General features: G+C 45.5%; 1 protein-coding gene across 1 annotated transcript in view; it reads left to right on the top strand.

Annotated features, from left to right (window-relative positions):
- The first annotated feature begins 110 nt into the window (after nt 1–110).
- Nucleotides 111–26,993, top strand: part of hmcn2 (hemicentin 2) — a 50,323-nt gene continuing 23,440 nt past the window's right edge. The window contains exons 1-30 of the mRNA XM_053869928.1: nt 111–1,073; nt 3,006–3,076; nt 4,032–4,190; nt 4,555–4,677; nt 9,136–9,307; nt 9,390–9,496; nt 9,561–9,681; nt 9,750–10,013; nt 10,106–10,250; nt 10,607–10,728; nt 10,846–11,118; nt 11,492–11,633; nt 11,866–11,993; nt 13,146–13,259; nt 13,324–13,482; nt 13,569–13,748; nt 13,834–13,929; nt 13,998–14,125; nt 14,191–14,335; nt 14,681–14,793; nt 18,702–18,861; nt 18,993–19,152; nt 22,822–22,949; nt 23,066–23,317; nt 23,436–23,519; nt 25,120–25,311; nt 25,381–25,511; nt 25,648–25,792; nt 26,465–26,591; nt 26,682–26,839. Of these exons, the coding sequence (XP_053725903.1) occupies nt 815–1,073; nt 3,006–3,076; nt 4,032–4,190; nt 4,555–4,677; nt 9,136–9,307; nt 9,390–9,496; nt 9,561–9,681; nt 9,750–10,013; nt 10,106–10,250; nt 10,607–10,728; nt 10,846–11,118; nt 11,492–11,633; nt 11,866–11,993; nt 13,146–13,259; nt 13,324–13,482; nt 13,569–13,748; nt 13,834–13,929; nt 13,998–14,125; nt 14,191–14,335; nt 14,681–14,793; nt 18,702–18,861; nt 18,993–19,152; nt 22,822–22,949; nt 23,066–23,317; nt 23,436–23,519; nt 25,120–25,311; nt 25,381–25,511; nt 25,648–25,792; nt 26,465–26,591; nt 26,682–26,839 (4,558 nt within the window). The 5' untranslated portion in view covers nt 111–814. The remainder of the gene's footprint in view (nt 1,074–3,005; nt 3,077–4,031; nt 4,191–4,554; nt 4,678–9,135; nt 9,308–9,389; nt 9,497–9,560; nt 9,682–9,749; nt 10,014–10,105; nt 10,251–10,606; nt 10,729–10,845; nt 11,119–11,491; nt 11,634–11,865; nt 11,994–13,145; nt 13,260–13,323; nt 13,483–13,568; nt 13,749–13,833; nt 13,930–13,997; nt 14,126–14,190; nt 14,336–14,680; nt 14,794–18,701; nt 18,862–18,992; nt 19,153–22,821; nt 22,950–23,065; nt 23,318–23,435; nt 23,520–25,119; nt 25,312–25,380; nt 25,512–25,647; nt 25,793–26,464; nt 26,592–26,681; nt 26,840–26,993) is intronic.

The following is a 26,993-nucleotide window of genomic DNA, read 5'->3' on the forward strand; positions in this document are numbered from 1 at the left end:
ACTGAAGCCGCTCTATTCCATCTACCTCGCCGATGTCAATCCACTTTGTGTTGCTGTTGAGTTATGGTGACAAAACTACAAAAACAATTCCGTTTTAATTCTATTATACGACTCAGGTTCTCCTATTTCTCTTTTATTCCTCCATGTTGTTGCCCTTTTGATGATAAAAATGGGCTGTGGAGGCTTTTGTAAATGTATTTGAATGTGATTTAGGGCCTTTATTTATCCTGTAAATCTCCTTAACTAAACGAATAACAATGTTACTGTCCCGATCAGTTGCCACTTGTGAGAGTGTGTGGCTGCTCCTCTTATTTATACATCCCTGGCCGTTTAAATTTAGATGGTTGCCAGCGGAATATAAACCGTCTATTTTTATACAAACCAGGCCAGAGACATTGTTCGGGTCAAGTCCAAAATCACCGACTGTGTCGCTAATATGTGGCAATTGCTGTTTGAATAGGCTCTCAAAGGAGAGCAAATCGAATCGGGGGGGAATGTTGAATAGGGTTAATGCCTGGGAGTCACAGCGGGGTCGAGTTACACACGCAGACAGACGCGCACACACACATTCAAATCAGGTTGGGGACCTTTTAATACCATCTCCGCCCCCGTCTGAAGCGTCAGACTTGCGTCTCTCCAGGGTCTCACCAGTTTCTCCAAACTTTTACGCACGGATGTCCCTTCCCTTCTCCGGACTTGTTTCACTCTGGATCTCTGTTTCATCCGAACGGAATGAGTCCGGAACTTTAGGCGGCTTCCAATTCCAACTCTTTTTGTCCCCCAGCGTGCAGATGCAGTGAATATCCAGGTGAAAATGAGCGCTTTCTTCATTAAGTGGACCGTACTGACGCTGTGGATCGGCGCGCACACGCTGCTGGCTGCTCCCCCGGTTCTGGAGGAGGATGAGGCGGCTGACAGCGCCTCCACACTCGCCTTTGTGTTCGATGTCACCGGTTCCATGTACGACGACCTGAAGCAGGTGATCGATGGAGCCTCCCGGATTTTGGAGAAGACCTTGAGTAGGAGAACCAGACCTATTAAGAACTTTGTTCTGGTGCCATTTCACGACCCAGGTACTTGTGAATCCAACTTAATATTGAACACTTCCAAATAACTTAAACTTTGTCAGCAAGGAAAGAAACGAGGGGCCCTTACATGAACATCTATCTAGGACAAACAGTGATGATAGAAAAACCAGGCACAATAGTTGCATTCCAGTTATAGGGGAACAGTGATAATAAAACATGGGATGTGGTTACAGTGCGTGGCTCCCCTGTAGCATTTACATTTCCCACATTGAATCAGTAACCGGATGCTCCAAATTGTTGAGAAGAATAACTGACACAACTTCAGATGTTTCTTTTTCTCGTCCATGGTTGGACAGTAGGTTTTTGCATGACTTCAGTTTGACTGATGTCATACTGCCTTGATTCCAGCTCCAGTTATTAGGAGATTCATTTAGTTAGCAAAGATCACCAGAACACCTGGCATACTAGAAACTTTAATTCAATATATTTCTTATCCTATGGCGGCACAGTCTGGGCCAATTGGAGGATTAATCTCGATTTTTCTGCTCTCACCATCAGCCTAATGGATCAAACGTTATATACAACTTAGCTCTGACCAACACAAAGTCTTAAAATATATCACACTTTTGACCTGTTCAGTGGAGCTGGCAGAATCTCTACCTACAGTAGAGGTTGCATCAGACAATTTAGGTCTATGATCATCTTATTTACGTATGTCTCACAGTCATTTCAAGACTGATAATCTTTTGGATTGTTTCTTGTGTGATGCTCAACACACTGTGAATGTGTTGGTTCTTTTTATTTTATTTTTTTGGGGAAATAAATGCCACCGTATTTGCAATATTAATGTTGAATCAATTCAACAGAAGCAGAATTTGGTGGATAATATTGAGATGTTTCTCTCAGGAACTGATGCTCTTGTTTGGCGTTTCCTGTGGTCAGTCAACAGGTTGCCGGTCACATTGAAACACTCTATGAAGCAGAGTGTGCTATCACTTTGTCTTGCCTGTTGACCTGTCGCCGTTGCTGGCTGTTGAATGTCCTCGGTTAAAGACCAGCGATTCAAAGTGATACCCTTCAAAGACGCCTGAAATCCATCACATTCAGAGGCATCTTCCGGGGAAGCGTTCAGTGCAACTGAAGTATGGTGAAGCACCTACTCTCCAGCTAAGAGGAAAGCAACTCTGAGCACCGTTCAGGTTCCAGTGGGACAGGTAGCTCTACTGTCAAGCCGTATGAAAGGTTAAGCTTGAAAATAAAAGTGCTCTAAAGGGGGAGGGTGTTGGGCACTGATGAGAAGCATATGCTGTCTGCTCGTGCGTAATTACCCCAATCACCCTGTCCGCCCCTCCCCTCTTCCCAATCCTAACCCCCGGAACACCCTCGCAGAATCCCCCCCCCTCCTTAGTTTTGGCCAGCCATGGGGGTTGGTGAAGGTGGTCTGAGCTCGCACCACACATTCTGTCTGCGTTTAATGTGCCCTGCCCCTGGGGACCTTGTAAACTTTCAGAGAAGCTGTGTAAGAGGCGTGACGGCCCTGTCAGGGTTTTACAGGAAACCATGAGAAGATGAGGACTTGAAAGACTTGGCAACTTGGATTGGAAATGAGTCAAAGAAATGTCAGCTCAACAGATGTCTCAATTCCCTCTCTCATCATTCAAGAATAGATGCTTGGGTGAAGCACGTGACAGCTAGACCGACACGCAACTCGTGGCTCCTCCAGACCAGAGGGGTCTTCTCTGCAGCTATTTGAACAAGACGTCTGTGTTGACACTTCAACAATGTAATCTCATTTTTTGTTTGGTGTTTACTGTCCTAATGTCTAGGCACCGTAGACCCTTATCACAAAGGCGTGTTCAGACGTCAGCCTCTCAGTTGGCCCCGTAGGACCCATGATTTTGCCTTCAACGTACATGTTTTATGCAACTGGCCGCTCTGATAATGTGAGTTTTTATGTATCTCTTCCCACTTTTGCAGACATCGGGCCCGTCTCCATCACGACTGACCCGCTAAAGTTTCAGCAGGATCTCCAAGATCTCTTTGTCCAGGTGTGAACCGAAGAAGAACCGTCGATGTAGTAATATGTTGCACTTGACTTAAACAATATCGATATGCTCAAATATCGCGACACTTGACTGCATGATATTGTCTTGATATTTGAAGTCAGCTAGATCAATATTTGATACATAGATATTTGGATATGCTTGGATACGTTTTGTTTTTGTACACTGGAGTTATTTATATTTAACTTATTTTCAAGCACATAATATCGTGCTGTATTATATGGTTTTCCCCCTTAAAATGATGGTTGTTATTACAATATATTGCTGACAGAAACGCAACGTATCATGTCACTTCTCCTACATTGAGATACATATTGCAAGATATGTGCTGATACACAGCACTACTATTTGATGCCTTGGGAGTGTGAATGTGTTTTTAGCTGGTGTGGTCTGACTGAGCAGCCTTTGAGGTCTTTCACTCTCACTAAATGACAGTATTGAGGGAGACTAGCTTTAAATATAGTTGCTACACAATGAAAATAAATCGTCCAAATCTCACTTCTGTGTCGTCCGGAAGCATGTGCTGGTGGTACAATGCTTTTAGACTCAAAAAAATTGAGATTTAACACTATCGAAGTAGGGAAAGTTGCTGCAGGCCCTTTATCGGCCTCAGCTCAGACCATGAACAAAACCTCGATCCAGGTTGCTTAAATCCTTATATGGTCACACCAGCAACAAGTTCACACTCAAAGAAAAAAAAGGTTGAATCTATACACCATGGAATCCTTGTTGTTGGACTAAGAAGTGGTGTGTGAAGTTTATTAGTTTACTCAACCCCTCTCCGATATCCCATGCTGTTCCCATCACGCTCAGCTCACTCTGTTCTTTGACATTCCCCCAATGTCAAAATTAATAGTGACACTTTTGCTGGCTCTCATTCCTCAGTGTAGGGAAACATCAGATTTTTTCTGTGATGGGAATGTGCAACCGTGTCTCCCAGGGTGGCGGCGACTGCCCGGAGATGAGCATAGGAGCCATAAAGAAAGCCTTGGAAGTTTCCCTGCCTGGATCATTCATCTACGTCTTCACTGATGCCAGAGCCAAAGACTACCGCCTGAAGAGAGACGTTCTCCAGCTGGTGCAGCTCCGACAGTCGCAGGTAGAGATCAAAACCGAGCACATTCTGAATCTCAATGTGGGCTTCCTCTGAAAGGATGTGTTTAGTTCTCCAACAAAGCATATTTAGCCGCACCATAATCACCTAATTACTGCAATGGTGAGGCACTTAGCTGGTGCTGGAAGATGCGATCGCCGCTGAATGGCTTCGCCGTACGTTTAAAAGCCCAATACTCGCATGATGTCATGCTGTGAAGGATCAACATTCAGAGGATGCTCAGCTGCAGTGAAGAAAGGAATCCTCTGTGACAATGGGTATTAGTGTTGGTTTGGAGTGCAGTGAAAGCAAATCCTAAAAACAAACATTCGACAGAAGTAATCCTTTTAACACTTCCCTGGGTTCTCAGGTGGTCTTTGTGTTGACGGGGGACTGCGGGGACCGCTCTCAGCCCGGCTACCGAGTGTACGAGGAGATCGCCGCGACGTCCTCCGGACAAATCTTTCACCTGGATAAGCAGCAGGTTAATGAGGTGAGAGAGAAAAACTTACACTTTAAGTATGTGAGACAAAATCTTTTACCTCAAAGAACGTTCACATCCGACTTATGTCATATTCCATTGCTTTGTGTTATTTCAGCGTCTTCATTCTAGTGTTTAATGATTTCCCCATGAAACACAAATGAGATACTGTTTCAGTAGAGTCCATGTAACAGTAGCTGGGGCGAAGATGCAGGGGACGGCGGGGTTCACGTCCCAGGCAGACGTAAAACAAGCCAGCGCTTCCTCTGGAAGAGACACTGGTATCCTGTATGTCAGCACGGGAGATTGCTGGGCAGCGCTGAGTTGGAGCCAAAGCTCTGGTGGCCCACTGAACCTGTGAACCCCAGAGTCTGTGTGCGTTGGTGTTAGGTCTGTTTCCTGTCAACCGCTGACCATATGCTGCGAAACGTTTAAACCTTGTGCGCTGAGCAAGGTGTTTCGTTATCACTCCATAATCCTGGTGATATTTATGGCGTGGTTTGGACTGTATAGTTTGGCAAGCGCGGGGATAAAATTAGCCAAACCTGGGTGGCTCTGAGCGACCGAGCATGAGGCGTCTTTTGAGGCTCCTTTTGTGTTGATACATGTTTAGATACCTTAGACTCTCTTCACTCTTGGTCCAAGGCGATTATAGCTTTTGGGTGCTGCTAAAATAATGAATGCAAATCCTTTAATCCTTTAAATACCTTCGAAGTACTTGCTATCTGAGTGAAATATACCTCCTAAATAGGAGTTTAATGAAGTCCTGCCAAATCAAATATCCACTCTTATTTTGTTGTCTCCCGGGAGAGTGGAGAGAAAACAGACCGCTGATTTCACTCTCTAATCCCAGGATATGATCTGTCATGGTTTCCCTCCTTGCAACACAGCTGCCTGGTCTAGTTGGCTCCATGTCCTCAAACAACAGTTAGTATTATTTATGCTCCGAAAAATTCAAGGGGTTATTATGATGGAAAGGATTTGCTGACAGAATTAGGAAACAGAAAAATATTTTGATTGAGATGAGACTGAGACAATACTATTGAGTTCTGAAAAGCTCTATTCTTGTTGCTTTTTCAAATGAAACAATCTGGTATTGAGCTTTGAAGGGACACATGCCCTTGGAAAATGCTGCGGAGAAAACTAAATATCATGTACGTTGCTTGTGTGTGCTATTCTCTAGTGATGGGTAGATGCGGTTTCATGAAACAGTGTGCTGGTTTTCAGAGGCCACCAGATGGCGCTGTTTGGACTTGCAGCTGATTCAATGAAACCTCACGTCATTTCGGTCTCAGGGGTTCGGTGGAGGCTCCGCCGCAGAGGTCCACCCCTCAGTCCAGTCTGCAGTTAGTGGGCACAGTCATTGAAAGCGTCCTGCTCTGAGATTTCCTACCGGTCCGCTTTGAGGTCGCTGGTTTATGCAGCAGAGTGAGACCTCCCTATCAGACCGCTTAGAGAGGGCTGTATATGTGTCTGAGTGGAACTCCCTACCGGACCGCTTTCAGAGCGCTATCTGAATATCTGATATCTGAACTGGTCTCTCAAAGGCAACAGCAGAAGTCACACTGAGGTAAGTTGTTTTGAGTTCATGCACTGTGTTGGTTTTGTTATTTGAACAAAGTGATATTAATGCACAATTCATTTTGTGCACCAGTAAAAAAAATCATATTTAATTTTTTACTAAAGAAGGGTTCGGTGAATGAGCATATGAAACTGGTGGGGTTTGGTGCCTCCAACAAGGTTAAGAACCACTGCTCTAGTGGCTTGGGAAAATTCGGACGCTGTTTGATCAACCTTGCAATACTGTTTCATGATACCTCATCTACCCAACACTGCTATTCTCTGAAGGCTCAGGCGAGTGGGGTTTGTTTTTGCCACGTCCCTCTTGCATCTCACACTTGACTAGCATCCTGTCTGTATGTTATTACCGCAAGTCTTCCTTGCAATGCCCATAAATCAAATGCCCTTTCCTAAAAAAACATTCTTTATCGAATGAGGAGAGGCCACAGGTATCTGCTGAGTTGCTTCCGATCAGGGGGCAGGTGCTCTTCTCATGAAAATCCTTTCTGTTATTATTATTTCATTTTATGTAGTCATATGATTGGTGGATTTTCCTCCACATCACACCTGTAGCAACATTGTTGTTAGCAGCGCTAGTGTGGCTAATTTAGCCGTAAAAGGTTAGGGGATCGCTTGAATGTCTGCAGGTAAGAGGAGCCGATGTTGGCACAGCATGAAGGGGAGAGGGAAGGGCCACAGCGGGGCATGAGCGCCACAGTGTCGGTCACTGAATGAACTGTAGATGGACATTTTCTTCTTTCCCCCTCAGTCAAGGGTAGAACAGCATGCAAAACCATTACGTGTCAAAATGCTAACCGAGCTCATGTGTGCCCCTAAAACTAGCCTTGTTTGATGACCAGCATTGCCCCACATAAGTGGGCGCTAAGTGTTTATGCTTGGGGGGGCGAATGCTGCTTTGACCTCAGCCCTGTCGGAAGTCGGTAGTTACGCCGTTCTGTTCATCGAGTCTCCTCTGGATCTGTGGCAGGTAATCAACCGCTGACGGATGGATTTCACAGCCTCAGTTAGCATCTTTTATTTCAACCATTTGTCTTCGAATATCAGAGGGGGGTCTTATCCTGTTCCACTGCTGTAAGCTCCAGTCAGCTGAAACACCCTGGATGATGTTTCACTGGACCTTAGATCCTTGACATTCCCAGTGACTGGAACAGGGAGTGGCTGCTGAGCTCAGCAGGCTTCACAAGAACCCTGTTGCTCGGACGGTAGTGGTCTCTTTTGTGCTCTGTTCACAAGCTTTCATCCGAGTTCTGGGGCCCAGTCCACTGTCCACTCCTCTCCTCTGTGTAGGCAGGAGACTTGGCCTGAGAGGTTGAGCAGTACATGTGGCAGACGTTACAGCTGTTTCCAGTTGTAAAATGGCAAGAGGAACCAGCTGCTGTCAGCACCGAGCACACCATCAGGAAAAAAGATGAGAGGTCTGATGACTGAATCATCGCTTCTTTTTGGGCTTTTCCTCCAACAATCTGTTTCTTTAGTTACAAGGTGAAATTTGGCTCTGAAAGTGTGGTAGTGTACTGTGGTAAGTTGTTGTACTGAGTCATTTGTGGCAAATAAAATGAAACTCTGCATGTTTCCTTTTTCCTCCCTGCATCTGGTCTGTACACAAGACAGCTGGTCCATCCAGTTCCCAAAGTTCTGCCTCTCCTCGGCTGCAGCGTGGCAAAGCGTGGCTAGGGGGCCACATGAGGCCCTTTGCATTTATTTGTGTGGCCCTAAATTGAAGAAGCTACTTTACTGATTTGATTTTTCCATTGAATGATGTTAGCTTCTGAAAGCTCCGGTCTTTGACGACAGAACACAAGAAAGTCCATTAGCATTGGCTTCACCTGTAGTTAGCTTCGGTAGCTCTCGAATTTGCTTGAATTTAGTGCAGCGATTTGTCTCAAAAGTCTTGTTTGACTACAGAGGCTAACTCAGTGGGTGTGCACGTTACGAACTGCAATTTGTTCGTCATTTTCCTTGATGGAGAAGTACTGCCCATTGACCGCCATTGTGTTGCTGTGTGTTGCCGCAGGTGGGACCGCAGCTTCACAATCCATCAGATTTTCCAGAGAAATTCCTGCTGTGTTTTGACATTTTTAGATTGTGATGGAATTCTTTTCAGAGGAATAACATTACTCATCATGTACAAACATAAATAACATTTATAAATGCATGTATTTGTTGGCATATATTAGCCGAACACGATGATGTCATAAATGCCCATATTGGCACCAAGAAATCGGTGGGGCCCGACTTAAAAGGCATCAGTATGGATTGAATATATACAGGGCAATAATATTGGTGGAGGTCTGCACTCTCTTGCAGAATTTATTGTAGTCTTTTGTCTCGCCTTTGCACGGTAGTTTAAGCAGTAGTTTAAGCAGTCTGTCAGCAGAATATCAACCCTTTCCACCCTGCACTGATCCTGCATGGTCGGGTTTGTGTCATAGAAGTGGTCTCCACAACTAAATTAGCTGCGACTGCTTACTCCCCCTTTGCTTTTTAGCCTACAGCCTTATGATTTGTAAAAGCTGAGCACCTACGATTGCATCCTGACAGTCCTCCGCGATGCACGACGCTCATGGGAAAACACGCTTGAGCCTGCAGAAAACTGTATGTTATCAGTTTGACAGTAAAGCTGTTTCACCTTTCTTTTGTTTACCCTAAATCCCTTGGAGAAATACTTCTGATGAAAGATATTCCAGAAAAACATAAAACAGTCTGCCGCCTGGGCAGTGAGGCAAAAAATAAAGGTCACATCTTTTCTGTCTTTTTTTTCGGCTGAATGGAATCCTGAGGATATGTCTGTTTTTTTTTTTTTTATAGCGGGCTGCTGCTGAATCTTCTGAAAAACACGCTGCTTCTACCGAACAATATCAGTGACCGTGTTTCCCCTTCTCTTGCTAGGTTCTGAAGTGGGTTGAGGAAACAGTCCAGGCCCTAAAAGTCCACCTGCTCTCCTCCAATCACGACAGTGCCCAAGAGAACAAGTGGGAAGTGCCCTTTGACCCCAGCCTGCGAGAGGTCACGGTGTCGCTAAGTGGAACAGCGCCAGAAATTGAGCTGAGCGATCCCCTTGGTACACAATATCCTTGACTTAATGAAAACTCTTTCTCCGCAAACGTGTCAAAACTCATTATTTGGGCCGACACTTTTCCTAGGTCGCGTCGTCGGCGCAGAGCAGGGCCTGAAAGAGCTGTTAAGCATTCCGAACTCGGCCCGGGTTGTCAACATGAAATTTCCCAGACCTGGAACCTGGACTCTGAAGGTACAGCCAGAGATGATTTTTTCAATTTTTTACTGATCTGATGCGGAATGATTTTGTGCTGAAGGTGAGCTGCAGCGGCCGCCACACTCTGAGAGTCACCGGGGTCAGCAACCTGGATTTCCGTGCCGGCTTTTCCAGTATTCCAGTTTCAGAGTTCAACCAAACCAGAGAGAGGCCGATTAAAGGTTTTATTTTATTTGCGTGACGCATGGTGATGACGTCATTTCCTGAAGAAGCATTTTTTGCATTGAAGGTCAGCCGTCTCATGTCTTGCTAAAATGCTCCGGGCTGAAGCCTCCTGGCCAGTTAAGCCACGTGGAGCTGGTGTCCGGTTCTGGGCGCTCTCTCCGGACGATCCCGGTCCCCATGCCCGCTGACTTTGGACGGCATGGCCTGTGGAATCTCCCTGAATTCCGCACTCCATCCCAGAGCTTCTTTATCAAGGTCACTGGCAAAGATGAGGACGGCTACCGATTCCAGCGTCTGTCCAGTGTCTCGTACACCAACATCGTTCCAAGCAAGTCAAATTCCTCCTCAATTGCTCTGTCTTTCACACTTCATAAATCTCGGGTGCGACCTTTAACCTTTGTCCCCCCCCACCCTTGTCAGATCCCCCAGCTGTGAGCATGCCTGATGAAGTGAAGGGCTTCTACATGCAACCCGCTGTGATAAGCTGCGCCGTGCAGAGCGACGTTCCCTATCGCGTCCGACTTGCTAGAAGTGGGATCACGTTGGGAGATGAGAAGTTCTTTCAGTGAGTTTGGATTGAAATGCCTTAAAGTCATAGCCATTTAGGAGAACCTGTGCTCTCCTCCGGGGCCTTGTCTGTGAAGCATTAAAGCTTGTTGACTCTTAGGGTTTGTAGTGCCACGTCAGGAAGGACATAAACTGCCAGTTAGATGAAGATCACAGGTTCGATTGTGTCATCCGCAGCTAAGCCTTTTAATATAAAGGCTCTGCTTTGAATAACATCCATGATGTGGGGCTTACTTGTAATGAAAACTATTCCCGCAGCTCTGCCGAAGACGCTAATCAAAGATGATGTAACTGAGGATCTTGTTGCTATTTCCATGCGGCTTAACTGAAGCAAGTGTGCCTTTTTATGATCAGGAACTCTGCCAAGGCATCATGGGGGATTGCCCACGCTTCGTCTGAGGATGAAGGCCTTTATGAGTGCATCGCGCAGAGCAACGCCGGCCAGGGTCGAGCCATCACCCAGTTGACTGTTAGAGGTGACTCACTTTCATTAAAAGTTTCAGCTTTGGAACGTGTTTAAGCTGCGTCTTTCGCTGCGTTGCTGGGACTTGACTCACATGAATGAGAATTTTTATTTTCCTTTTGGACAACAGAGCCTCCGCCCGTCCTGAAGCCGGCGGTGAACGTGACTTCCGCTGTGGGAGGTGTGGCCGTGCTGGCCTGCCAGGTGGAAGGATCCATGCGGCACAACATAACATGGCATCGAGCCGGTCGACCCGTTCGCGTCGGCAGCGGCAGGATGAGGCTTCTGCCCGACTCATCTCTGCAGATTAGCGGTGTCAACCCTCAGGATGCGGGAGCGTACCACTGCACGGCCACCAACGCTCACGGCCACACCAGAATCACCGTATGGCTTTTGGTTCCAGGTAAGATGGAACTTCCTCTGCTTAAGTGCTTAACACTCGGGGCCTCATAGATTCACTCGAACTTCCATCATCTGTTTTCCATTATTTGCTTAACCTCCCGACAGTAAGATTCAGCCACTTCCGCAGCCACGTCAGTAAATGTTTCCCATCAGTCAGAATTGATGCGTGTTAAAAAAAAAGTCTGGCGCAAGCCGTTTGTGATGAGATTCAAAAATAGCAAGCACCAAGTGGAAATTGTTGCTAATAATGTGTCATGGATGATGTCAGGAGTGGATGGATTTTCAGCCCATTGTTTACTTCCATCCTGGGTGACATCATGCTGCAGTGACAAGTCACTGAGTTGCCTTCCGCATGTGTTTGTTTCTAAATGTAGAGGCTCCTTCTGTGGCGCTGCGCCCCCAGAGCCAGGCCTTCTCCCGAGGGGACGAGGTTCGCCTCGTCTGCTCGGCGTCTGGATCTCCCCCTCCTCAGCTCTTCTGGAGCCATGGAAATGCGTTCCTCACTAATCGGCCGAGGTAAGAGCTCCCGCTCTCAGGCCTCTCAACACCTCCGGAACACACCACTCTTTGAGCGTCATTATGTTGCACTTAACCACATGCTCCAGAGGCTCTTCATTTCTGCATTATTACAAAACCAACATGCAAAATCACATTTTACTCACAGAACGTGCTTTACCCACAAATAAAGATGAGTCGTCGTGGTCTCAGTGCTCTCTCTGTTACTTAATCAATCTACTGATTTATGTAGATTTAGCATCACTCAACATGGTGTTCTCACCATCCAAGGAGCTCAACCAGAAGACGCTGGGAACTACACCTGTCTGGCAACCAACACTGCTGGGACTGGCTCTCAGTCAGCAGTGCTCACTTATGCAGGTGAGTCACCGTGTTGGAGAAGCTGTGGGGGACCCTCGCCTTCTCTAATGCTGCAACAACAGCGACAACAATAATAATATAGTAATAACATTATAATTTGGTTTAAGTCTGGTTAAGAATCCTGGTTAATTTTAGCTGTGTGTGCCGACCACACAAAGATGGTGTGACAAACCTGTGTGTGTGTGTGGAGGTGGTCCTTGTAGCGCGAAACTTGTGGGGCCCAATTCTTGGAAACACACCTACTTGTGGGGACCTTATGGATTTGTGGGGACCCACAAGGTTAAGCCTCAATTTAAGGAGTAAAACTTCAAAAATAACTGGGTCATCGTAATTGAATTTAAGTTTGTTTTCCAGTCCTGGTTAAGGTTAGCCATTTGTTCAGGACAGTTAGGTTTAGAGTGAGAGACTGGGGAAAGCACGATAGCAATGAAATGTCCCCTCAAAACTCAAGACAGACAGTAATAACAAGCGTAGTCTTTCTGTCTGCTAGCAGTAATATTACTACTTCTTTTCCCTCTTCTACTAGACCTAATACTAGTTCTAATACTAGTACTACTATTACTGTTTCTTCTCCTCCTCCTCCCTACTTCTATTGCTGCTACGACAACTATTTCCTTTCTCCTACTTCTACCATTGCGCCTACTACTGCGAATACTACAGATGATTTCATGTAGATTTTTTTCCTTCACAGCATGTTGGCATCGCAGTTTGCTGCATACATTTTCTTCTTAGGCTCATATGCTCAGTAAATCAGCTCCAGAGATGTGACACCATTTTGAGTTGTTGGCTTTCACTTCCCGAAATCTGAAAATAATATGAACCATTTCTTGCATGTACGCTTTTTTGCATGAGGCAACAAACAATTGTCGCTTATTCAGACGGTTGAAGCGCTGACAGTGAAAGTTCTTAAGTTTCGTCTGATGTTGTCAGTTTGTGGTCGGAGAAAGACTGCCGTTTTTTTTGCAGTATAGAAGCTTCTTTTTAGGATGTGCCAAAAATATACACATTTTTTTTGGGTCCCTGGCTGTGAGTTATATAAATAGTCATTCGATCCTTTCAGGGTAGCTCTATCCAAACTGCTACTCCGTTGGCCGCTTCATTTGTTTCCAACAGGTCTTTCTGTTCCACTGAATTTTATATAAACTCTTGCAGAGGGGCCTCAAGTGACTGTGGTGCAGCCGGTTGTCCTTGTGTCTCTTGGGGATGATGCTCTTCTGGAGTGCAAGGCCAGTGGCATTCCAACCCCCTTGGTCCACTGGTTCAAAGGTAGATAACCGTAACCTAAACATCGGGTAACAATGAAATATTAAAAATGACGTGCCGGCTTCAGACGAGCTGGAGGTGGGCTCCGCCCCGTTTGTGGAGCAGGACGTTCAGCAAGGAACCCTGCGAGTCAGAGGAGTACAGGAAGTGGACTCTGGCTTGTACAGCTGTGTGGCCACCAGCTCTGCCGGAACCACGACTGGAACTGTCCGCCTTCAGGTCGGAGGTGAGACCCTTTGCCAATGAAAATTTCTGCCCTCATTTTCGCCTGAATATAAACTCCAGAACCGTGTCTCTTCCTGGCCACCGCAGCCGCTCCGGTGTTTTCAGAAGCTCCATCAGACGTGACGGCCAGCGTGGGGGAAAACGTCACTCTGCCTTGCGCCGCTCGTGGGTTTCCACAGCCGACGCTGACCTGGCACCGACAGTTGACTGGAGCAGACAGCCACAGTAGCAAGAGGCAGCTGGAGAATGGATTTCTTTTCATCCAGAGTGAGTATCGACTGACCTCACTTTACCTTTTTAATGAGAAAAATGTGGCCGCCGCTTGCATTGACTTGTGCTTTACGTTCCTCAGATGTCTGGCTGGATGATGAAGGCGTCTATGTTTGTGAGGCGAAGAACCTGTTTGGAACGGTCAGAAGTGAAGCACGAGTCAGTGTCACAGGGCTGGGTAAGGTTCTCACTGGGACGACTGCAGTCACACTGTTGGGGTTTTGACTCCATTGATGCCATTCGCAGAGCCCCCTCTCCTGGCGCATGGCGCCCCACTCATCACTGCCGGCGTTGGTCAGTCCCTGAGCATCCCTTGCCTGTTGCTGGATGGAATTCCCCTCCCAGAGAGACACTGGTCGCACAATGGCAAACCAGTAAGGCTGATCCGAATGGTACACAATCGACTTCCTTTTTTTAATACGATCATTTCCCTGTGAAGATTCAGTTTAGCGGCCGCATGTTTGAGAGGAGTGACGGCAGCTTGTACATTGAGAGAGCTCTTCCGGAGGACGCGGGGTCGTACGTGTGCACAGCCGTGAATGTCGCCGGCTCGATGAACATCACAGTCAGCCTGGAAGTCAGTGGTAAGTGAGCCATGTGTGTCTGAGACCCGAGGCAGGTTCGAGTCAGTGCAGGCAACAATGCGCTGACTCAGCCCAGCAATATGTCAGTGACTTGACCACCTGCTGTCAGCATAGTGAGAGGCTTGTTTTCACTGCTTGCTTTGATGAATAGAGTCATTTTGTTCATGGGAGCGTAATGACAGACGGACCAGATTATAGCTCATCATGTCGGGTAATGAACAAATGCCTTGAGCGCCGATACAGTTAGCAGGAGGCGACCAGTGAGAAAAGGGTGGGCTTGTTTGTTTTTTTTTTTTTTTCATGGCCACTCAGACAGCTGTGTTTTCGGCCTGCTTCTTTCAACAGTACCCCCCGAGATCAGTTCTGGCCCTTACAGATACATCGCCAACGAAGGCGTGCCCATCACGCTGACCTGCGAGGCCAGGGGGGTTCCCAAGCCAAACATTGTCTGGACCAAGGTGAGAGCAACTGCGTCGGTGCAAATCCCACTTTTTATTTGTTTGAGATTGAGACAGGTGCGATTGGGGTCTCCCCTGGTGGGACACTAATCTGGTGGTGGAGTCAAGAGTGCAGACTGATGCATCCTTGCTTTCTCCATGTGTCAAGTTCCATAGCAACACATCCAAAAGCAGGATCATAATTTCAACTTAATTTCAACTTCAACTAGCCCGTTACTGCATTAATATAGCTTGAAATGGTCTGGAAAATGTACTGAAAATGCAGGAGATACATTGTGTCCTCATATGACGACAGCACATTTTTGTCTTTCAGCACCATCGTACTCCACTACTGCTTCTACTTTCTTGACATATTTGCCGCATTTACAGACTCCATCTTGTAGTGATGTAACAACATAACACCATTTAGGTGAAAACAAAGCAACAGCAATGTCAGCACGTAGCACAATATAGTTTCACCTGGCATGAAAATAATGCAGTTTTCAGTAGAAGTCAAGAAAAAAAGAGGAAAATTTGTGGTAACAATCCCACATTCTTTTTGTACTGTATCTTCTAAGTCCGTCTGAAACTAAATTGCATAAAAGTCAGTCTCAAGAGGAGAAAATAAGTCTGGAAATTCAGATTTTCTTTTTCTGCTTACCCCAAAATTCAGTTGAATAGACACACTTTTCAAGATTTTCAGTTTCAACATTGTGTCTTTTTGCAGGCACACACACATTTGAACTATAAATAATGGGCTCGCTCATCAAACCTTATTAAAAACACACAATTTTGATGAAAACTTCGCATTCCTCACATACATATCTAGTAATCAGCAAGTCTGATTATAAGATTTATCAATCTGAAATCCATCTCTGAGAGCGGAGAATCATCTTCCAGCTATGATGTATTCCCTGAAGAGTTCCATCTCATGACCCCGAGGAACATCCGTTCATCTGAGCTTCCCGAATCATAGCCTCCTTTGAGTGCGATCCTTCATATTTCTTCTGATGCTTCACATTCACCGTGAGCTAAATAAACCGCTAATGGTTATATGACTTCATCGATACATGGGTTTTGCTCCTTTTCTTCACGTCCTATGAAGAAAGTGGAAAACATTAGCAATTCTGAAATGAAATGAGACCAAAAGCTCTCATCCAGTTTGACCATATTTCTGCTTAACTTTGCATTGAATGATTCATAATAGAAAGCTCATGCATACATCCCAGCTAAAACCCAACAACTCAGGATAGCATTTCATCGTGTTTGCTAGTACTTTATCAAAGGCGTCTTGTAAATTCGAACATAGAAAAAGACAAATGAAAGAGGCGTGACAGGCGGTTGGTTTTGGGGGCCTCATTTAGCAAGTGAGGAATGTTTTCACTGGGAGGAAGCGAGTAATGACCAAGACAAACAAGGTTGTGTTAGATGAGCCATTCTGTCAACTTCTCACTTTTACTGCCGGGATGTCTTTACTCCCCCACTATTTGCTAGGAACAAGTTGCAACGGCCCCCAGGGACGTCTGTTAACATGCAGAAGCCAGACACCCCTTGATGGCCAGTGGGAAATCTACAGTCATGTTAAATATCTGGTCGGTGTGTAGCGTCTTCACCTGTTTTATTTATTTATTTACTTTATTTTATATATTTTACATTTTAGACATTACATTAAATTTGATAATTTATATTTTATTTTACATTACTGAAGTAAACAAAGCAGTACATTTAGGCAAATGCAATTTAATGCTTTCGTAGTTCTATATTAGCTTTGGAGAACAAAAAGAGATTTACGATCCTCATTTAAATTACGTCAGAGTGAAACTGATCACATTTTAAGATCCTCGTGAGAGGAAATTACAACATACAGTACAAAATTCTGCTGTGCAAAAATAGCTATTTCATCAACAAAGCTTCATTTCCTGTGGGATGTTAAGCAGTGATGAGCTTGTCCCGTGATGGTTGCTTGCTATTATGGACTCGTGGCTATTGGCACTGGGATGTTGGAAATGTCTCATGGTCTGGTCAGTTTTGTCCCTGGTCCTCCTCTCCACCGCCTCATACGCACAGTCTGTTTTCCGTCCACAACTCCTTCGACAACTTGTTCAGTGTCTTGGAGCGTTTGTGCCTCTCCCACCAGGCGTCCAGACTGTTCTTGAGCTCTTGAGGAGAATCCAGAATTTCAATTTCCCATCCTTGAATGGTGGTGGGGGTTGGAGGTCTCCCAAGTCCACCACAAACTTCGTGGCCTTGCTGGTGTTGAGCTGTTGCAGGTGTTCCATATACCAGCTGGTGAAGCTCTCCTCAACTCTTCTGTACGCCACCTGGTTGTCATCACTAATCCAGCCCACGAGGGCAGAGTAGTCTGAGAACTTCTGACTCCTGCCGGTTACACACTTTCAATCTTAAAGGAGTATTCATCTAACAGAGACCCCACACATGAAGATAAAAAAAAGAAGAAACGTCGCAACATCTGGAAAAGCGTGACGTGGAAGTGGATGGGATGATGGTGGTTTTAATGGATAGTCCTTAATGCAAAAAGCCAAGTTAAAGACAACAAATGAAGGACACCTGAAGCTATGGACCCTGTGAAAACATTTAATATGAGTGGAGATTTGAAAGCTTGCAATATTACTTGTGATGGGTACAAGAGGTTTCGTGACACAGTGTTGATGAAGTTTCATGAAACTGTGTCCTGATTCTCTGAGGCCACCAGATGGCGATGTCTGGTGTAAAATATCGAGCAACTAAACCTCACATCATTTCCACACCAAGAGCGCCATCCAGTGGCCTTTGAAAACTAGGACACTGTTTCATCAACCCGACAATACTGTTTCATGATACCTCACCAACCCATCACTAGTTTTTAGTGTCAGCTTCCTTGTTTCTCAGTCAGCTTGCTTCTTTATTTCTTCCACTTCACATTTCAAGTTGGCCGCTGTCTGCCATTCCCTCCTACGAAGACTTTTGACCCAAAATATTGAACACATTTACGATTGTTGGGCCATCTGTTTTGGAAGCCGATTGTTGGGACAAATACACCTCAGACCACGGTGTAATTTTATAAGACAAAAGATAACCAGGCAAAACTGTGACAGCCCAGTATCGTGCTGCTTGTACCCCACTTTACGACTGAAACAATGAAAACAAATGGAGAGAGAACAGTGCCCTGATGTGCCCCTGAATGTCTCAGCACATTATTTATTTTTCTGGTGATAAAAATAAGTCACGACAGCCGGAAAGTGAGTGGAGTTTGAGGTGTCTTCAAAGTGATGTTTGAGATTGTAATCGGGAACATCATGTACAGTCAAAGTAAAAACCACAATTGAGACACAGGATATGACCACACCACAAGATCGGCAGCACTTTTCTCGCCAGCATTGTCTCACCTTTCTATGTCATGGACAGTTCAGCTCTCTTGGTGTCGTAAAACCTGTTAATACACACCAGTGTCAAAGGCAGACACTGGCAGTGCAGGTGATAGTCTGCGAAATGCAAGTGTTTTCTCCATAGGACGTAATAGCTAATTACAGCGTCTGGAGCAGTCGAAATGGTAGTTCACTTTGCCGGTAAGGAATTTCTGGACCCGACAGAGCCTGAATAAACACATGAGTACATTGTCAGCACTCCCGAGTACATACTTTTTTCACATCCTAGATTTCCTCCACTTGCTTTTTCCTGTTCTGTTTCACAGCCATGCTCCAGGGTCATGTAAATTTATTTTCTTGTCAGATAAGAACGAATCTGCAAAAGCGATTCGATGTTCAAAGCAGGCGCGCTAAATTCTGGTGCGGGTATTGGGGATATAGAGTTGAAGGGAAGCTCTGTAATTTTATTAAACTTCAAAGGTGGGTTTTGTGAACCTTAAACTTGCCTCTCTTGTGTGGGCAGCTTTTATCTACGATTTGATTTGATGCCCGGTGTTTCCGCAGGGAAGGCGGCCTCTACCAAAAGGCGATGCCTCTCTTCTGTCAGACAGTGATGGGCACCTTCACATCCCATCCCCCTCGTCTGTAGACGCGGGCATCTACATCTGCACCGCCAACAGCTCTGTGGGCTACGCCAGTCGAGAGATCCAGCTCAGTGTTAACAGTAAGACGCACACGTGGTTAACCACACACACCCAAACACACGGGGAGTTTCCATCGTTTGAAGTCGACTCTCAAAGTAAATAGTCTGAGATCTGATGTTTGTGAGAATGTGTGATACGCTTCCATCTCCAGCGATGCCCAGAATTATGGGGGTCAGCGGCCATGACAACACAGTGAAAATGGAAGCGGAGATCGGCACAGAGGTCGTTCTCCCTTGTGAGGTAGAAGGAAGTCCCTCACCTCTGGTCACATGGAGCAGGAACGGATATCCCATCCCCCCTGTGACGTCCGGGTGAGTGGAGACGTCCTGAAGTCAGAAATGATCTGTTTCATTTATATCAACGAAGACAAGCCCTTGAACCAAAAATGAAATGAATACATAAACAAGAATTGCACACAGAGGTTAACACAACCAAACCATTAAGAATACTCACGCAAAAAAGAGTAAATAATACATAGTTACATCATATAAACAGAGAAGCAATAAAAAGATCTAAAAATGGCACTTAATATATTTAAAGTAGATTATTATTATTATTATTTTGGAGGTGGCATTTATATTTTTTTTATTTATTTGAGCGTATTCAATGTTAAATAAACCCTGATCATTCGGTTTTCGTAGGCCGTGTATGAGGTCATTGAGCCTATGTTTCCACCCAGGTGACTGAAAGTCACGTCTCATTGAACCATTGAAGATTGAATTCATCATAAGAGAAGAAGTTGCCACTGCCTCGTAAATGCCTTGTCATGCCGGATCATATGGTTTTCTCAGTGTTTACAGGGTGTGAGACAGTGGTGAGGTGTGCGCGCAGGATTTTAGGTCAGAGTAGAATTACATCAGCTCTCAGTCCTTCTTGTTTGCAGTGGAGAGGCCAACAGGAGTTTAGAAGTCTCTGTGGACCATGATGTTTGCTGATGAGATTGTGATTTGGAGAAAGACTAGGGTCATGATTCCAGTTGGAGAGAATAGGAATGAAGCTCAGTCGAACCAAGATGCAAGCGAGGTGACACGGTGACAAGGAGAAGGCAAAGGTGAATGAAGATGCTCTGAAAGGTAGGAGTGGGAAATGTTTGGCAACCAAGTTGTAACAGTGGGAAGATACGCTCTATTTGTTTACTTGTGTGTCGCTCGATATTCTTCATGTGACTGCGTTGGAGCACCTGAATGATCGCAGCTGAGCGAAGCTGGAAAGAGAGTAACCTGTGAATCAACTTTCAGAACCAATAAGGAGATTTAAAGATAATCCTGAGTTCCTGCCTGAAATAGGTTCTTTGCAGACCATTGGCTGGACATCAGCTCTTTGTAGCATGAAGCGTTTTACTTCTGTCTTGGCTGCGAAGTCAGACGCGGGTAATGAAACTGAATTTCTGAGTGAAAACTGTGTCGCTGTCGGCCATGCACAGCGTTGCCCGGTACTTGTTTAGCGCATGACTCACTCGTACGGCTGGCCGACACCGAACGCTGCTGCTAGTGTTTGGAACTTATTGAAGCAGATCGTCAGTGGAATCGTGGAGGAACATCTGGTCTCACAATGCGCCATCTGTGTGGTCACACCGGCTGCAAACTGACCAGAACAACAACAGACAAACTCAAGTCAGACACCACACTTCTGGTTTTTGGTAGGAGAATGACTGAGGAGATCAAAACTGTGACTGTGACTCAGGGTAGCTTGTCTGGGTCAAGGGAGGTTGGGGGAGAGTTGGAGGGAGGAGGAAGAGTTACTGACAGTGGAGGAGATACATACCCTGTCTGCTCCAGTCCCCGGGGAGCCCGGCAGTAAAACCACGACTCTTTACTGGTCGTGTCTGATGAGAATAGCACATCAGCCCCCTCATAGGCTTTACATACGCAGTGACAAGCTGTGTGAGTGGGTCGCCAGCTTCGCTTCAACTGAGACAAACAGACGGCGCTGGATTCAACAATGAGCGTCAGTGAATGCCTCTCTGGATCACTGCATATGTACTGACTTAAACCCTGACGCAATGGTGAACGGAACTCATCGTTGTTGACTCTTTATAGTATAGCGGCGAGATGACAAGGGTCGACCGCTGCAGAGACGTTGTTTGGTTCCAATGTTGAATGCTGCCGCTTCACCTCAGGCTGTTTGAGTAGGTGGGAGCTCTACATTACACCATATGTGCAGATGAAATAGAGAGGCCTTTGTGCTTCCAAATCATTTGCACTCACACGAACGTGTTCCTGTTTGGATGCCGTTCCTAAACACACTCGGCTATCTCACATAAATAACGTGCAAATAGATCATTCGCACGTGAACCGCTGGAGGTGTCGACATCATTTTACATGCAGTTGTTTTTCATGTTTGTGCCGAGGGAATGGCTCCATCTTCTGAAGGAGATTCAAATGAGGATCTTCAGTCTGCTCGGGGCAAATGTCAAACCGATGGTTTCTGAGTCCTTGGTGATAAACACACAGTAGTCATTCAGGCAGGATGTCCATTAGCTGTAGCCAGGCCATGGCCTTTGCCAGGGTGACATCATGGTGTCAGACTTGATCTACGGTTTCGCAGGATAATTAGCGAGGACAATGGTAATTGTTGAACTAACAAGTCACTGGGGAGGTGACTCAACTGAAGCACTCCAATAGTTGGAGAGCGCTAATCCTTCCCAGATCCATTACGACAAAACATTTTTGTTCGGTGAAACAGAATGGCTCTTTGGAAGACAATGGGTAGCTCTTGGAGCAGGGTTTCGCAACGTCCGTGCCTCTGCCAGCAGATTGTGGCAGCATTTATCTGCTCACTGCAACACTCCTAAAAGGCGGAGCATAGTGATGAGCGTCAGGTGGAGAGTTGCCTCGCAGGGTGACGTATGGAACAAGACTCATTATGCCTTCAAGTCCACATCTGCCGTATGGGATGTCTTCGGAGTGAAATGTGTTGAGGAGTGAGCATGTCATGAACAGGTTTCATTCTCAGGGAATATTAATAAGGGTGGAAGAGGTGATGATATTTAGTGGTGTTCCAACTTTCTGTTTGGATCCAAGGCTCTCTAAAAGGTCTGAGGCTTAACTACAGGACTCTGGGAAGCAATGGACTTTATTTAGAAAAACAGAAATGTAACAATTTTTCTGGGGGAAAAAAAATAAGAAAGAGGCAAAAATGGTCAGACTGATCCTTCTGATCAAGTTGAGATAAAAGAGTTGTGTGTTTAAGGAGGGACTGAAATGATTCGTTTATTTTCTAACCTATAAAACAACTGCCATCGATTGAACTCTATTGCTCCTGTAGCAACGTTTTTTGGGTTTCAAAAGAAGGTTACTAGAGCTTCACCCGCTTGACCACAAGAGCCTTCCTGGCTTGCTTAAAATACTAGTGGTGGGACCTTAATGAGTTCATTACGATGAATAAATTACAACAAAAAATAATTTAATATTATAAAATTGAAATTCTTATACAAATATTTTCAAAACATTAAAAGAACCTTAGTTTAAATAAGGTTATAAAAACGTTAATGTAGCCACCTTTGTGATTTATTGCATCAAACTGATGCAAAATAAATAATATTTTGTTGTTTAAATGTTTGTGTGGCTCCATTATTTGATTCAGTAATATACCAAATTCATTCAAACTGAAAAATGTGGCTTCTTGTGGGAAATATTCTTAAACTGTGAATAATGAAATCGAGTCCCTCCCCTATGACATGCACCATCATTTATGAATTACCAGATGCTGTTCTCAAAATGATTACAGGTCATATTTTCTTTAGGCTTCTTTATCAAGGCCTTGAAAATAAAATCAAAGCTTTCTGCAGTTAATGAAATATTCAATGAATATGATACCTTTTTTCTGTGGCTGTTATCGGAGGATGAACTGGAGGGCACTGGGTATATATACTGCCGAAGGAAAACAGCTCACTTCCTGGAAGACTTAAGCCGGATATCTCCAGTGACTCATAAAGCGTTGTGTCTATTTCTCTGCTCTTGGCCTTCACGGCTCCCCAGGTTCACTATTTTGCCATCCGGCTCTCTGAAGATCACTGACGTCCGACTGATTGATAGCAAACTGTACACCTGCACCGCCGAGAACCCAGCTGGGAACGTGTCCCTTAACTACAATTTACACATTCAAGGTACCAAAGTCTGGTTCCGTCAGACTGACAGCGACATCTAGATGTGTTTATACGTCACGTTTTTGACGCTGTAAATGAGCGATACTTCTCAGTTTCACCGATGTTTTTGTGCTCAGCTAAGCCGAGGATCCAACCCGCACCTCCGCTGCTCAAAGCTCTGCTGGGCCAAACGGTGACCCTGCCATGTGTGGTCCAAGGAGAGCCGAGCCCAGAGGTCAGCTGGTTTCACAATGGACTTCCTGTTGGGGTCAAGAACACTTCACCCCTCAGAATCCCAGAGGTCAGCCATGCAGACCAGGGCATCTACCGGTGTGTGGCCACAAACAGCGCTGGCCAAGAGACGCTTGAGATCACGCTGGAAATCCTTGGTGACTACAGGCTTTGATTCTTCAATGTAGACTGGAAATGAAGAAAGTGTCAAGGAACCTCCTTAGTTTTACAACCTTCACACCGCTCTCCATTAACACTTCTGTTCTGTCCCTGCAGAGGCCCCGTCCTTCGCTGAACCCGGAGAGACCATCATGGAGAGAACTGCCAACACCAAAGTGGTCATCCCGTGCCCTGCTAAAGGTAAACACTCTTGACTGGCGGTCCCAAACGTCAGGTGCTGCACTGCCATGAGAATTTCAAACTGTGGTTCCACTGCCACTAGATACATCTCCCAGTCCATTGAATCACAAAAAAAAAAAAATCCAACATGGCTGAGACAAGTCTTGAAAGACCTTGGAAATGTGGTCTTGAGACAGGAACTGAGACTGGCCTTGGTGACTGTAACATCAAAACTTTTGAGAAATCAAAGGAACAAAAGGTCCCTGTCCAATATTTCAAACACAAAATGATGCATATGGATCACAAGCCTGGTTTATACTAAACACATTGTGCATAACCAGTGCTCTCTTGGCAACACTTTCAATTAGAAAACCTTGCTGTGGCTTGTGTAAGCTCTTCACCGTTTCACGTCCCTGCACTCATCACGAGTCCTCAGCCCTGTCCGCCACTTTCTTACGGACAAAGGAGAGCGTGTGCTCTCCGCCGGCACTTGTCTGCTGACAGAGGCGGACCTTGTTTGTGTGGCTGAGTGCCATGGAAACCAGCTCGCCGAGACAAGGTGAGGACTGCACCTAATGTGGAGCAACATCTGGAACATCCGTCTGCCTGCTGCCTTCTGCCACATCTGCTTTCCTCTCAGTCTGGACCTGCTGGGAGAGGAATCCTAATTACAGACCGCTGCGAGCAGATAAAGGACAGAGATGTCTGAGGTGCACCATGACGCACAGGAAGAGGACGATGAAGACATGCTAGCCTCCCTCCTCCTCCTCCTGTCTAAGTCATGAAGGCTGAAGCAGGTCCTGGATGACTCACACGAATATTCCATTCTCAGCGAGGAAACAAGGAGCTCCTGCACGTTCTCCTGAGATGTGGCTAAGAAGCTGCCGTGTCTCGCGGTTGATTCTCCGAGTAAAGCAACACATACGCTGGGGGTGTTATTGGGGAAACACATGGAGGATATGACAGGCAACCCCCACGAATAAATTCAAAGCCAACTAATGAGATCTTTTACCAACTAAAGCAGAACATCTGCACGCATTTCCTGTCAGCAGTGAGATAATGAATTTGCGTTCAAGTGGCTTAAGTGCAAACATGTGTTGACTTTAGACTTTTACATTGCTTCAGGTTTGATGCGTTGGCACGAGGATCATGGCGGTTTGGTTCGCATCATCGCTGACCGTTTGACCTGCTTTCAGGATCCACCTCCACCTTTCTCCCAATTCCACAATTTGTAGCCGTCCAACCCACTAATCTGCGGGCCACATCTGTTTCAGCCCCTTTAATGTGTAAAGGAGTCGGACAGTTTCCCACCGCTCCAAACTCTAAATCCAGCTGTGAATATTGACAAGTCATTTCATCTCACGCCATATATTAGAGCGCGTTCATTTACGATGACCTTGATATGAGTAGCAGTTGAGCCGGAATTGGCACCATTCCCCGCGCTGACCTTCTGCTCGGCAGATAAATGTGGAGCTGTCAGCTTCCGGTCTGGGCATGGAGCCCATTAAGTTCCCCTGTAGAGATGGAAGCAACTTTGCTTTTTTTTCTCCTTCAGCCAGACGGGATCGATAAATTTCATTTTATATGCCGGCTGAATGGTTGACTTGTTGCGTCCCCGTAGGTTCGCCGCATCCCAAAGTGCGCTGGTTTAAGAACGGCCTGGAGATATATCCGGAACAATCTGGGTTTTCTGTGAGCAGAGATGGCGCCCTGGTCATTAGTCCGGCGTCTGCAGGCCACAGCGGGGACTTCAAGTGTGTGGCCACCAATCAGGCTGGTTCTGTGGACAGGAAGACCAGACTGAAAGTCAATGGTGAGGATGCTTTTAGATTTCAACCAAACAATTATTTTTTATCAAATATACATGAAGATGTGTTTACAGTTCCCCCAGAGATCCAAGATGACGGGCAGCCCATGAACCTCACAGTCTCCCTGAAGCAGCCTCTCACTCTGGGCTGCGACGCCTTCGGCATCCCCTCTCCTTCAATTACCTGGACTAAAGATGGTCATCATGTGAGTTGGCTCAAAGTTTCTAAACATCCTCTGAACGACGCTCTCACGAACCCAGTAGTATAGCTGTGCACCGCCACCAAGTGGTCAGGCAGTTCACTACGCGTGAGTGCTAAGGGCTGGACCTATGCTCGCTCAGGTGGACACGCCTGGTGTGTATCTGCAAAATGGGAACCGACTGCTGAGAATCTACCGGGTCCAGCCAGAACACGCGGGACAGTTTACCTGCCTCGCTCAAAATACTGCAGGAGAGGCCCGGAGAGATTATAACATCGTCGTTCAAGGTGAGCTCATCCGTCACAATGAGGGTTATTATTATTCACTTTATTTATTTATTTTTAGAGAAGTGGTGAATCTGGAAAATAAAATGAATAAATATTAGATTAAAATATTATTCAAAAATAATAATAAATTGAGAAAATACTCAGAAAATATGTACTTTACACAGAATTTATTTAAACTTTCAGGGTGTCAAGTGTTATTTTAAAATGGTATGCAATTGCGTGTACATTAATAAAAAAGAATAGGAGAAAAAAAATTCAGTTATGGAATAATCACTAAGAAAATTAAACATTCCATATTAAGAAAAAGAAAAATATTATTGCATTACATAGTGAATTGGTATCAAAGTTGAATTGAGGAGTGAAAAATGTTCAGCTTTGAATATCACAACAAATTTTTTGGACTTCAGAGATGCAGTTTGGGTTCTTAAACTGGAACTGCAAACTGCATGGTTCTGAAAGCTTTGAAAGTCTTGATAAATAAATGATAAAATGTAGTCACTAAGGAAACAAAATGGCTCTCAGATTATCCACAGATGTACGAGCAAAACAATTGCATTAGCAGTTGCTATCCATCCGTAGCCATTAGCTTATCACGCTGACGTGTTTACAACTGAGCTATTTAGAGAAAGCTTGTAAGTGCTCAGTGTTTATTTTCCTCCCTGTACTTCTCAGCACCACCAGTCATTTCGGGAGCTTCCAGAACGCAGGAGATGAGCGTGGTCCTGGGCCAGGAGGTTGAGTTCCAGTGCAGGGTCAGCGGGAGTCCAGCGCCCAGAGTGGAGTGGAGCCGTGACGGAGAGTAAGACTCCCACTGATCATTCAGCGCCGTGACTTAAAGGACCGAGCGTGTCATCTGCTGATATCATCCGCGGTTACTTCATTTTTCTAGGGTTCTCTCCAGAGACGGGGATCCACATGTGGAGTTTTTGGAAGAGGGTCAAGTGCTGAGAGTGAAGTCAGTCAGGCTGAGGGATCAGGGCGTCTACCAGTGCCTGGCCAGCAACAACGCCGGGACTCAGATGCGGCAGTTCAAACTCACAGTTCAAGGTCTTCATTCGTCTTTATTCTCTCCTTCCACATGACCTAATAATTATGATAACTAAGGCTGAAATTGGACCGATGTGACTTCTAACCTGCTATGATCTAACAGCAATTTATTCCGATAACCGATCCATCGCATGTTATCTCCTCACAGACAGAG

Source organism: Synchiropus splendidus, chromosome 7 (assembly GCF_027744825.2).
Source record: "Synchiropus splendidus isolate RoL2022-P1 chromosome 7, RoL_Sspl_1.0, whole genome shotgun sequence".
In the NCBI taxonomy this organism is placed as follows: domain Eukaryota; kingdom Metazoa; phylum Chordata; class Actinopteri; order Syngnathiformes; family Callionymidae; genus Synchiropus; species Synchiropus splendidus.